The sequence below is a fragment of the Siphateles boraxobius genome, unplaced genomic scaffold, assembly GCF_051911475.1.
Source record: "Siphateles boraxobius isolate OS27281-9 unplaced genomic scaffold, OSU_SipBor_1 41, whole genome shotgun sequence".
NCBI lineage: Eukaryota > Metazoa > Chordata > Actinopteri > Cypriniformes > Leuciscidae > Siphateles > Siphateles boraxobius.
In genome coordinates this window covers 42,566,291-42,579,013 of record NW_027509042.1, presented here as the reverse complement: position 1 = coordinate 42,579,013, position 12,723 = coordinate 42,566,291, and the positions used below count along the sequence as shown (strand labels likewise).

Below are 12,723 nucleotides of genomic sequence, written 5' to 3'. Positions count from 1 at the left end.
TCAAATAACTTGTGGTGGTTTTTTTTAGCAGGCAGTTGATTTCACTGATAATTGCAAAAATAAAAAAACTATATATTCTGGCTAGTCACATTGTTTTTATAGCAACACATTTGTATTATTTATTGATAAATTACTTTTTAGTTTTCATGTATTAAACTGCTTTTGTGAAGTTGAACTAGATACTATTTCTTTGGGTGACCGGGATCGACGGCTGTGGTTTGGACTTCGGTATAGAAGCACAAGATTTGGTTCCATTGCCAAAATGACTCACTGTGAGAAAGAATCATAAAAAAGTTTTGAAATGAACATACAGGAGATAAACACAACAAGAAATAGGGTTTAAGGTCTTATGCCGGGTGTACACCAAAGGATTTTTACAGTCCCAGACTAAAGACCGGCAGTCTTTAGGAATCTTACTGGAGTCTCGGCGCGCTCCCGTTGTCTCCATCATTAAATGTGAGGTTATAATCTGCAGTCGGCGACCCGATTTATGCCAGTCTTTCTCTAGTCTTTTATATCAAACATGTTTGATATTATCGCAAGTCTTTAGTCTGAGACTAAAAACTGTGAACCCAAGTCTTTAGATGTGAGCTGATAATCTAATAAAGTCTTTTCTCAATCTTTTCAAAGTTTTTAGGTGTACAGAAAGCATTACTTGACGCAAAGCAGTGTTTGCTGTCAAAGCATCAGGAGAAACATCTGACTGTCTTCAAACATGTCCATCAGACTCCAGATGTTGTGATGCCTGAGACCAGAAGATGGTGTTGGTTTTGTCAAAAACAGCCTGTTTGTTTCTGTCTGGTGTTTGCTTGAAGAGCTTCATCGCATCACTGATGAAAGTCAGAATCATGAGCATCTCTCACAAATCTCATATATCAACTACTTAAAACCCTGTCAATGCCTGAACACTCACCTGCTGTAATAATAACACTAGACTAGACTGGTACATCACAGCTTTTATTTTGTCCTTCTCTGATGCATTTGCCTCAGCCAGATTCTCAGTCTGTTTCACAGCCATTTGCATGAATTAATGTTTATCACTGATATGATGAAGAGCCCAGAGACACACAAACCCCGGAAGAAGCTGCTTGTGTGTCGTCATGAGATTTCTGCTCAGTTTCAACTTCACTTTACATTGTGTTTTTTTCATATTCTGCATAAAACATATTTTATGATATTTTGTCTTAAAGTACATTTACATTTAATAATTTAGCAGACACTTTGATCCAAAGTAACTTACAAATGAGGAGAGTAATAGAAGCAATCAAACTAGGGCAAGTGCTGTGACCAATCCAAGTTAGTCTATCACAGAACACGTAGCAAGTTATTATTATTATTTTTTAAATAGATATAGAATAGTAATTGTTAGTATTAATGGGTCAAGTGTTGCCGAAAGAGATGCGTCTTCAGCAGTTTCTTGAAGTCGGGTTGAGATCAGTCCACCAGCAGGGAACAGCAGGTAAAGGTCCGTGAAAGTGATTTTGTGCCTCTTTGGGCTGATGGCACCAGGGAGCTATTCACATGCAGAACACAAGCTTCTGGAGGGCATATAGGTCTGAAGTAGGCCTAATGTGTTTAGATATATATGGGTGCAGAGCCAGTGGTTGATCTGTAGGAACACATCAGTGTCTTGAATTTGATGCGAGCAGCGATTGGCAACCAGTGCGTTTATGAAGAGAGGTGTGAAGAGCGCTCTCTTCAGCTCGATGAAGACACTCTTGCTGCTGCATTCTGGATCAGTTGTAGAGTTTTGACAGTGCTTGCTGGAAGGCCTGCCAAGAGAGCAATACAATAAGTACGTTTCCAGTGAAAGGGGTAAAGAATCACCAATCTGCTGGTGAAATAAACAACACATGAATGGAAACCAAATCTAAATGAACACGCAGGGTCTTGAGCATCAGGGAATTAATAAGAGTTTTAGTGTATAACATTCAAGTAGCCTAATTATACAGCAAAAGAGGATGTTTTGAAGAATATGGGTGACCAAACAGTTTCTGGTTCCCATTGACTTGATAGTATTTTTTTCTATAGGCTACTGTGCAAGTCAATGGGACCCATCAAAATATGTTCTTTTGTATTCAGCAGAAGAAATAAATTCACTCAGGTTTGGAACAACTTAGTAATTTATAGAATTTGGGTGAAATATCCCTTTAAATTCAAGCGAAACGGCAAACCGCATATGATTTTTGTCCGCATTAAGCTTCCATAGTCTCCAGTTGAGGGTGTTCATCTTTTTACCCAGAATGCTCCGCTAGTCGTCACGGCGCCATTTTTACAGACCTGCGCGCTGAGGACACGAGAACGACAGTCAATGTTGTTTATATTCTCTTCATTTTAGTATAAGCGGTTTAATTTGGATCAAACATGTAAGTTAAACTCCGAGTTTACTAGTAAAAGGGGAAGAATAAAATGGAAATATTAAACTACGCAATAATTGACACATATAGCATGTTAGCATGCTAATCATTCAATCATTAAAAGGTTAAATGTTACGATTTTATTGCTGGTAAAAGCAAACAGTGCTGATTATACTCTTCACAAGTGTAAGTTAGATAATTATGCCGTTTAAACAGTGTGGTACACTTGGTGTGGTGGTGGTGATTTCAGTTAATGTGTAACGTTATTTATTAGCTTATCTGTGCCATTAGGCTAACGTTAGGACAACATGCACCATGACGAGAAATAAAGGTTTTAATGTTGTTTTATTCAAAAAGTTATTTAGAATATCAAAAGCGTCATAAACTCATGTAGAATTGATCTTTTGACGTGTTCACAGCCGTAATGCGTGATGTTCTGCTGAAAGTGAAAGTGGTTACATTGAAATTTACGGTCAGTTACTTCATTAATACGCTAGAGTAGGCAAAAACTATTGATATGTAGCAATAATAAATCCCAGTGTTCTCTATGGTGGATGTTTCAAAATCGGTCATAGACACATCCATGTTATAATGCACAACTAAATAAATAAAAATCCAAGTTCACGCACTTTATGGAGTGCATTAGTTTGTGTAAGAGTGTTGTTACACTGTTTGTGGTGTTGTATTGAGTCTGAAAGCACAGATGTGCTGTTTCTGTACTACAGTTTGATGTGTGTGTTGTGTTTTTCAGCGTGATGGGGGTGAAGGCGCAGCGTCCTCGCTGCTTCTTTGACGTTGGCATCAGTAATGTGCCAGGTAAGACTCAATATGCCCTTTGTAAGACAGCTGCTCTTTAATTTCTGGAAATGAAGGATTTATTTATTTCCCAGTGTGATCTTTCTCTCCCGGTTTTCCTTCTACAGCGGGACGAGTCGTCATCGAGCTTTTCTCTGAGGTGTGTCCCAAGACATGTGAAAACTTCCGCTGCCTGTGCACAGGTAAAAAATACAAGCAGTCTCTAAATTTCACATTTTTAAATGTTAGCAGTTTTATATATATCTTTTTATATATTTGTATTGAAAGGAAAGGTAATTTGTTTGTCAGAGGAACTATTATTTCAACAATATAGACAATCAATTACTTTTTGCCTACTGTTCATGGATACTGTGAATTCAGACACGTTTGACACACAGCTTTTCGCCTACTATATAATAGGGAAGTATGCGATTTCGGGTAAAGAAAGCCCAAGTCTTGCACTGTCCTGGGATGCATTTCCCAAAAGCATTGTGAGCCCAAATGAATCGTGGAGACCATTGCCAGTGCCACTAATGTTCTCGAGGATCAACTTAGCTCACGTTACTTTTGAGAAACGCCCCCCCCCCCCATGTCTGTATTTATGCATTGTGAGGGTTTTCTTCTCCAGGTGAGAAAGGAATTGGCAAGACCACCCAAAAACCTTTGCACTACAAAGGAAGTCCGTTCCATAGGATAGTGAAGGACTTCATGATACAAGGAGGAGACTTCACTGAAGGTACCACTGTCTTGCTTTTCTCTGTTGTATTATGTTTATCCTGTGTGTGGTGACATTTGACACAGACATGTTTGTTTGCATAACAGGGAATGGCAGAGGTGGAGAATCTATATATGGAGGATTCTTTGAAGGTGAGTGTCCTTAAGATTATACTTATCGATTTTAATAACAACACTGGGTTCAATATTCTGCCATTTTTCTTTTTCTAGATGAAAGCTTCTCAACGAAACATACCAAGGAGTTCCTTCTGTCAATGGCAAACAGAGGGAAAGACACCAACGGCTCACAGTTCTTTATGTGAGTCCAACACACAGGCTTCTTCAGGCGTCCCTACTGTCCTCTTGGATAATGGATGATAATCTGCAACTATTGCTTTTTTTTTTGCAGCCTTGATGTAAAATAAGTGTATATGTCCTCAGTGCATTCGTCTGGTCTTGAGCGAGTTATGAACTGCGGATAATAATGATTAATGCGATTTATTGTGTGCATTAATCACTGTTTTTGTGTTCGTTAGATTTGTATTTACATATTGCCTCACTGTTTTGTGTCCCTGACCATAGAACTACAAAACCAACTCCTCACTTGGACGGGTGAGTGTGCAGCACAATGTGATCTATTAAGGAATATGGATTAGAAGTATATTTTATATGTGCTGTATGTCCAGTGTTTAATGGTTTTGTTGCTCTTTCCCCCACCAGAATTCATGTGGTGTTTGGTCAGGTGATCTCCGGCCAGGAGGTGATCCGGATGATCGAGAGTCAGAAGACGGATACCAACAGCCGACCCTATGCTGAGGTCAAAGTGCTGAACTGTGGGGAACTTATTCCGAAATCTAAAGGTGATATTGAATATTTTCTCTTCTCATTTTTAGTAAGTTTTATGCATTTTTATGTTATTAGCTTCTAGCTACAAAAGATCAACTTCACGTGTCATAGCATTTCAGAATATGTTGGCATGCAATTCATAACCGAACGCAAGTATGCTCGCTGACCGTATATTTTTATTAATAATAATAATTTGTATTTATATAGTGTCTTTCCAACACCCAAATTATATTGCATACTTGTATAAAAATATATTTTTGGCCTAAGACATGATTTAGATCTAGTTGCTTTTTTTTAAATTTGACAAATTAACTTGCACTTTGTTTATACTTGTTTATTAAGTAACATTAATTGTGATAAGGCTGTCCAGTGTTATGGGCATCAATATTTACTTTCACGGTCACTCATGGTTACTTGTGTTATTCAAGGGGCTTTACTTGAATTATTCATTCATACAGAAAGTTTTATATCCATTCCTGTAAACTTGTATAAACTCAAATTATGCTTGGCAGTGCAAAAATATCTGAATTCCAAACAGTTAATAGTGGCCATCACACTTTAATTTAATCTTGGTTTAATCGTCAAATTATGAAAGTGTGTCTTTTAAAGCATTTTTTAAACTCTTTTAATTTAGCAAAGAAAGAAAAGAAGAAGCATCAGTCATCCAGCGAGAGTGATGACGACTCTTCTTCAGACAGCTCCACCGACTCGGAGGAATCAGAGAAGGAGAAAAAGAAACGGAAGAAACACAAGAAGGAACATAAGAAGAAGGAACAGAAGCACAAGAAGAAAGAGAAGAAAGGGTACTTTGCTAATACAGTTTACTTTTGCACATTTACGATTCAAATCTTGCACCTTTCAACAACTCGAGTTGTTTGAAAGTTTGAAGAATTTGCATTCCTTGTGCATGTCAGTACTAAACACGGTACCAAAATTATCACTGAAAAATAAACAACCCTTAACGTTGTATGTATTAGAAAATATATAATAAATAAAAAATATTTGAAATATCTGAAAAGATTTCGGCAGCCAATAATTTTTTTTTATTTTGTACAAATCATGTTCATCCTTGTTGAAAGTGAACCTGTATTTTAATTTGGTCTGGGTTGTATTTTCATTTACCTTTGTCTAGTTTCACTCATGTTTTTTTTAAGGATAAGAGCATGAGGTCACTAACCTGTCCACGTTAGCATCTGCCTTGGCCCTGTTTACACTAGTCTGTTTTCGTTTTAAAATGAAAACGTTTCAGAAACTATCTCCGTCCACACTACACAACTGAAAACACGTCACATGACCATTCATGCACACTGGATGTGCCTACAAGTGTAATAAAAGCTCTAATAATAGCTTGCCTCTTGTGCATGTAGGCAGCTGCAGGATTATAAAATGCAGAGTTCAACTACACAGTGGCTGTGCAAAAGAACAACAAAGTCAGCAATATTATTTCCACAATAATTATATGGTTCGTTTAATTTTATTATATGCATTGAGTGCTGTTTTCGTCTTCTGTTGACAACTTCATCATAATGGAGTAAGAATTTTAACATGTTTTTCAGGTCTGATGAGGAAGAGGCTGATCCCCAACCTTTGTCAACCATCCGCCCAGAGGAAGTCCCGCCCATTCCGGAAAACCGCTTCCTAATGAGGCGAAGCCCCCAGAAGGCCAAAGAAGAGGAGCAGGGGAAAGAACAAAACAAGGAAGACTCTGGGAAAGAGAGACCTAGAGAAAGGGACAGGGAGAGAGAGAGAGAGAGGGAAAGGGACAGGTAGATGTGGGAATTTAATATTTCATAATGTATAATGGCGTGGATGACATTTTTATATTGTGTGATTTTATTATTTTCCTCTCCAGTTCATAACTTGTATGTTATATTTTAGACCCATGGCGAATTCACGGCCAAACCGTACAAGACTGGTGATGACCAGGTCAGGGCGCAGGATTAAAGGAAGAGGACCGAGGGTGAGAGAATAACTGTGGTTTGCTTTGAAAGACAGATTATGAATTAAATGTAAATACACTGCCGTTCAAAAGTGTAAGATTTTATCTGTTTTTACAAGAAGTCTCTTCTGCTCACCAAGACTGCATTTATTTGATCGATAATACAGTAAAAACTGTAATATTATAAAATATTATTACACCCTCAAATAACTCGTATCTATTGTAATATATTTTAAAATGTAATTTATTCCTTATTAATTAAAGCTCATTTACAGGTGCAACTCAAAACTTGAATATAGTGCAACAGTTCATGTATTTCAGTAACTGTACGTTCACACCGCCGCCGGCGAGAGTGGCAAAATACGCTCTCGCCGCCTTGCTAACGACGCCGTGCAAGATTCGTGGACGCTCTGATGCTCTGACGTAGATCGAATGCTTGATCTTCTTTTAAACTTCATTTAAAGCGGCCGCAAGCAAATAAGCATATTGATCAGTATTTGTGCAGACTGGCCACAGGTAGGGTATAAGTTAACCTAATAATATATTTTAAATGTGAAAGTTAGCATGTAATTCCCGCTATTTTTCAGAAAATATATAATGTTAATGCACATCATCAACTCACCAGAAACACCAACAATTTCAGAAACCTTGGTCCACGCATCGTTTTTTATTTATGTCCCTGTACGTAAACAGGGACAAGTCATATAACAATGGTAAACCCGCAACAGAATTGATTAACTTCTCCTCCATTTTGCTTGGGAACTAATGTGGTCGGAACCAATGTTACCTGGCCTGCGTTCTCTGGAATCCTCTCAAACGGAGTACTTCTACATTCCAATTGGTTGCCGCCGGTTGCCGCCGAACCGCGTCATAGCACATTACCATAAAGTTGACCTGATTAAAAACTCTCCTCGCCGCTCTCACCGTCCAAGACGCGCCGCGCCGCCCTCGCCGGAGCTCGCCGCCGGCTCTCATTGAAAATGAATGACTTCCGGCCACTTTGACGCTCTCGCCGGCGGCGGTGTGAACGCACAGTAATTCAAATTAAAAGGTGAAACTAATATTTAGTATATATGACTATATACATATGTATGATTATACTTTTCAGAGGGCCGACATTTCTGTATTTAAAATCCTTAAGTAATATTCTAAATTTCTGAGATTTTAAATTTGGGGTTTTCATAATCTGTAAACCATAATCATCAAAATTATAACTTTTGCACGATATTCTAATTTTTCGAGTTTCACCTGTATGTATTTTGTTTTAACTATCTCGTCTGTCCATCTGTAGCGCTATCGGACTCCATCTCGGTCTCGCTCGCGGTCGTGGGATCGGTTTCGGCGCAGTGAGACGCCGCCACACTGGAGGCAGGAGATGCAAAGGACACAGAAAGCTAAATCTAACACAGCCGCCACCCAGGACAGATGGATCAAAGGGGACAAGTAAGTCGAATTTTACAGTACATGCAAATATTGAGGTCGGGATTCATGTAATGAGGGATTTTCAAGTTTATTTAATTAGAAGTAAAGCTGAACGATATGTGTAAATAAATGATCAGGATAAATGTTAAGTTTAAAGGCAGATTTTTGCACCGAAGTGAAAGTTTTAGAAACCAGCCCGGTAATTTTAAAACACTTTTTTTACTGTCAGAATTCTTTTTTTTTTTTTTTAAATGAATATCTTAATTGAAAAATTTATTTCTTAGAGCTGCATGTTCCAATGGGTGATATCGTTTCAAAATCATGAAATGGATTTGTGTCGCCTGACTTTATTAGCACGTATCTTTGGCACAGTTTGATACACATTTGACAGTAACTTGATTTAGGGTGCAGATGTAAATTTGTTCATCAACAAAAACAGTAACATCTGTAAAAATTAACAACCTAATTTCATATGGTAAAATGTAAATATTCTGACTGAGTTTTATTAAAATTAATCACAAAAAAAGTTACATTTTATTTTAAGGTGTCATTGTTAGTGTAATTATATATCTAAGTAATGAGTAATATCAATTAATGGCATGTACTTACTATAAGGGTTAGGATTTGGTTGAGGGTTAGTTGCATGTAATTATCATTACTATGGTAAGTACATGTAACAAGGAAACTGTAAAATAAAGTGTTACCCAAAACATATTGTAATTATATTACAGTACTTTAATACATGTCGACATTAATAATATAATAAATTGTATACGAATATTCCACATTTCTGCCACAATACCGTGGTGCAGTTAGTGTTACGACAGTAAACCATGGTAAATTTGGTGATTTATAGATTGAAAAGCCTTCTGACTGTATCGTTGCGCATCGATGCGTTTCATCTGGCTTAAAAACTAAATCACATAGAAATTTGTGTTCTTCGCTGAATTCAAGCACTTCTCAGCGGATCTCACAGCGATTTGATCAAGGGAAATTATCGTGATAATTATCATTATTGTTTTTTCGCCCGGCCCTAATCAGAAGTTATTATTATAATTTGCTGGAAATTAATGTTTTATGTGTATTTTTTTATTTTAGAGGAGATATGTCAGAGGACAAAGCAGATGCCCCTGAACCAGCCAGCCAAAACAAACCTGCAGGACAAGAAGCAGCGAAAAAGAACTCCGAACGAGAAAAGAAAGATGCAAAGCGGGACAAATCACGCAGTCCATCCAGAGGAAGAGATAGGAAGAGAGACAAACATCGCTCCAAAAGCAGAGATAGGGACGCACGGAAAAAGACTGATGCCGATGTGGAAAAGAAGAAAGCTCGCAGCCGGAGCAAGAGCAAAGAAAAGAAGAGAGAGAAAGAAAAGCGCGATAAAGCCGATGACAAACGGGGACGCTCAAGCAGCAAGGACAGAAAAGAGAAAGAGAAAGATAAAGATGCCAAAGAGCGAGAGAAGGAAGGCGAACAGAAAGACCGAAGCAAAGAAAGGACCAAACAGCATCCGGATGGGAATGAAAAGGAGAAATCGAAGGAGGTGGAAAAGAAGAAGAATGGAGAGCAGCAACGTGACCGATCAAGAAGCAGAGAAAAGGGCCGTGATGCGTCGCGTAGGTCCCGGTCGAGGGGTCGAGGGCAACGTGGCCAATCACGCGAGAGAGGCCGTGACCGGCGTCACAGCAGCAGCCGGGACAGAAGATCCTCTCGCCGCTCGAGAAGCAGAGAGCGAGACCGAGCTCGAGATCGGGGGAGAGATGCAGAAGACCGAAACAAGAGGAAGAGCACAGATGAGGCGAAGAGCAAAGAAACCAGAGGACGAGACCGAAGCTCCAAAGAACGCTCTTCCCAGAAAGAGCGGAGCCGAGAGCGAGACGATCGAACCAGCGGGAGGAAGAGGAGAGGAAAGAGCGACAGTGGACGCAGCGATTCTGAGAGCGATGGCGATAAACGGAAGAAAAGTAAAAGGAGCGAGAGCCCAAAATCAAAAGAGAGAGCAAAGGACAAATCTAAAAGTCCAAGAAAAGATGCAAAGAAAAAGGACGCCTCTTCCAGCGACAGTGACTGACACTCTGCATGTACCACTCCCTATTTTTAGTTATCTTTTCCCTACACAAGCATCAACGGTCTGCTGTTCTGCAAACGATACGAAGAGACTGACATTTTAGTCATCGTGTAAACATTGTGGACACACCCTGGAATACTTTTAATAACTGATACAGGCCGTAAAATCCTAATTTGTTTCAATTGAATCGGTTATATGTGTCCTGCTTTTATCTGACGTTTGTTTTTTCTTGCCCATATCTCGACATAAATGTTAAGTGAGTTTCTTTGTGAAAATGGTTGCTTACAATTTTTTTTTTCCTTCTGTCTGATCTGAGCTGGAGTTTTTTTTAAGGGTTTGTTGGGGACGTGTTTGCGTAACTTGGAGTTTTGTAAGGGCTTTCTGTTTCTAGAAATGACAATGTGAGGTTCTGCTGAATTTGACAAATAAAAATTGGTACTGAACCTGTGAACCTCGCTTTCAGTGGTCCTGTTGATTGAAATCTCTTCCTAAATTTAATCGTGTAGTTAACTTATTAATATGTTGGTAGAGTTGTTTGTTTGTTTGATTTCTATGTTTTGGCTGATATGAGATTTATATTTTAACGGTTAGATAAAGTTTGAACATTACAGCAAATCTTTAAAAGCAAAAAAAATATTTATTTCCGTAATATTAAGCAAATCTAAAACTCTGAAATTAATTTGTTTTATATCAAACTTCATTTCCACCATTGTTCATCCCCATAAGCTTTTTGATATTTAATGGATTATAGATTTCAATTTCAATTTTTAAAAGCACAAATTTTTGGTTTTTCCCCCCCATCTATAGTCTAGGTTTTTCAGAGGGTTTATATAACATTTTATTCCTAATGACATGATTTTATTTATTCTGGATGTTGGTATTTTATTTTTAATTATTGAGTGATAAAATATATATTCAAAATTTTGTTTGTAATAACAAGGTTTTGGATATCTATTTGTATCACTCAATAATTAAAAAATAAAATCCCAACATCCAGAATATATATTTATGTCTACCTGACGCATTTCATAGTTATGACTGCACTATTCTAAAAATGATTTCCTAGCAGTGTTAGACAAAACCGGTTTCATCTCGAATAAACCGATTCGGTTTACTGAATGAATAACTGACTGGAAACAGAAAGCAAGAACGCCCCCAAGTTGACTTGAGTGATTTGACTGACCAATCACAGCGTCGCATGACGTTTGAGTGACGTGAACCGCAGCCTATCAGAGACGAGCAGTGACTAATCATGCTTTGTGTTGTAAGCAAGTGTCCGTCTCAGAATCGTTAACAAAATCGAATAATTCACTCAGGCTGCCGCTTCAGGTTGGTACACATTTGATTACATTTCCTTACATGCATCTCTTTACGTGACTTGCTGAGAAAGCATCGTTGAACATTTGTTTGTCAGCCATCGTGTCAATATTGTGTTTTTTTCTTATTCCCAGCGCAGGATGAAGACCTTAGTAGTGTTCGACTTTGACCACACTATAGTGGATGACAACAGCGACACATGGGTGATCCGCTGCACTCCCGACCAGACGTTACCGGACTGGCTGGAGAAGTCCTACGAGAGAGGCCGATGGACCGAGTATATGGGTCGGGTCTTGACCTACATCGGGGAACAGTCCGTGAGCCCGGAGCACATGCGCGCGGTCATGGAGAGCATCCCGCTCACCGAGGGCATGTTCGAGCTCCTGACCTACATATCTGAGAACAAGAGCGACATCGACTGTATTATAATCTCCGATTCTAATACTGCCTTCATAGACTGGGTTTTGCATGCATCGGGGTTGAAGTCGGCTATAGATGACGTCTTCACTAACCCTGCAAACATAGATGCGCGCGGCTACATGAGTGTGCGCTGCTTTCACGCGCATGACTGTACACAATGTCCTATAAACCTGTGCAAGAGGAGGGTACTGCATGATTTCAGAGAGAATCAAGCTAAAGCTGGTGTGCATTATGAGAGGATTTGCTATATAGGAGATGGAGGAAATGACTTTTGCCCCATTAAAGAATTGAGAGAAGGGGATATTGCGATGCCTAGGAAAGGATTCACCCTAGAGAAACTGTTATGCAAAGCCATTTCAGAGGGTCCAGAAGCTCTCAGTGCGAAAATCATGCCATGGACAAGTGGCAATGAAATCCTCCGGGAATTACGAGCTCTAATTGAGTAATACAGTATTATATAAGATAATGATAGATTTACTGAACCGATAGAATATCAATATGTTTATTCTGCAATCTGCAGTAAATGCATCATATGCATGAACTATAGGCTATAGATAATTTACACACACAAAAAAAAACATCCCTTAATTGACTTGATAAATTTATTTGGGCATGGTGTAATATCTGAGTTTATCTTTGGTGCACATTTAAAAATATATATATATTTTACATGTTAATTTACATTTAAGTGTTTATGAGAGTATAAATGCAATTTGTCTTGGAAATGTAATTCATAAAATAAGCTCACTGTTATGATTTAACAGTGAGGTGCTTTATATTTAATCCACTGAGGTTTGCTGTAGACCATTGAAATGAACAAATATAAAAGTTTTAACATGCTGGCT

At 38.5% G+C, this 12,723-nt stretch overlaps 2 protein-coding genes across 4 annotated transcripts; both read left to right on the top strand.

Moving 5' to 3' along the window:
• Positions 1 to 2,243: 2,243 nt before the first annotated feature.
• Positions 2,244 to 10,592, top strand: ppig (peptidylprolyl isomerase G (cyclophilin G)). 2 transcript variants are annotated; one of them, XM_077199796.1, is made up of 13 exons: positions 2,244 to 2,366; positions 3,109 to 3,173; positions 3,281 to 3,355; positions 3,781 to 3,888; positions 3,975 to 4,019; positions 4,098 to 4,185; positions 4,449 to 4,478; positions 4,587 to 4,726; positions 5,347 to 5,515; positions 6,269 to 6,478; positions 6,591 to 6,672; positions 7,943 to 8,094; positions 9,172 to 10,592. In XM_077199796.1, exons 2-13 carry the CDS (start codon positions 3,113 to 3,115, stop codon positions 10,142 to 10,144), a joined length of 2,133 nt encoding a protein of 710 aa, XP_077055911.1. In that variant the 5' UTR covers positions 2,244 to 2,366; positions 3,109 to 3,112; the 3' UTR covers positions 10,145 to 10,592. The 2 variants fall into 2 exon arrangements, with proteins under 2 accessions (XP_077055911.1, XP_077055912.1); XM_077199797.1 differs by having other exon boundaries at positions 2,258 to 2,366; positions 4,403 to 4,478.
• Positions 10,593 to 11,341: 749 nt separating this feature from the next.
• On the top strand, positions 11,342 to 12,715 carry phospho2 (phosphatase, orphan 2). 2 transcript variants are annotated; one of them, XM_077199801.1, is made up of 2 exons: positions 11,342 to 11,470; positions 11,593 to 12,715. In XM_077199801.1, exon 2 carries the CDS (start codon positions 11,599 to 11,601, stop codon positions 12,322 to 12,324), a length of 726 nt encoding a protein of 241 aa, XP_077055916.1. In that variant the 5' UTR covers positions 11,342 to 11,470; positions 11,593 to 11,598; the 3' UTR covers positions 12,325 to 12,715. The 2 variants fall into 2 exon arrangements, with proteins under 2 accessions (XP_077055916.1, XP_077055917.1); XM_077199802.1 differs by having other exon boundaries at positions 11,373 to 11,470; positions 11,598 to 12,715.
• The last annotated feature ends 8 nt before the right edge of the window (positions 12,716 to 12,723 follow it).

Coding starts and splice junctions, on each gene's coding strand:
- phospho2 (XM_077199801.1), top strand. CDS start 11,599: ATGAAGACCTTAGTAGTGTTCGACTTTGACCACACTATAGTGGATGAC.
- ppig (XM_077199796.1), top strand. CDS start 3,113: ATGGGGGTGAAGGCGCAGCGTCCTCGCTGCTTCTTTGACGTTGGCATC. Junction 3,889..3,974: donor AGGAGGAGACTTCACTGAAG/GTACCACTGTCT, acceptor TTTGCATAACAG/GGAATGGCAGAGGTGGAGAA. Junction 6,479..6,590: donor AGAGAGAGGGAAAGGGACAG/GTAGATGTGGGA, acceptor GTTATATTTTAG/ACCCATGGCGAATTCACGGC.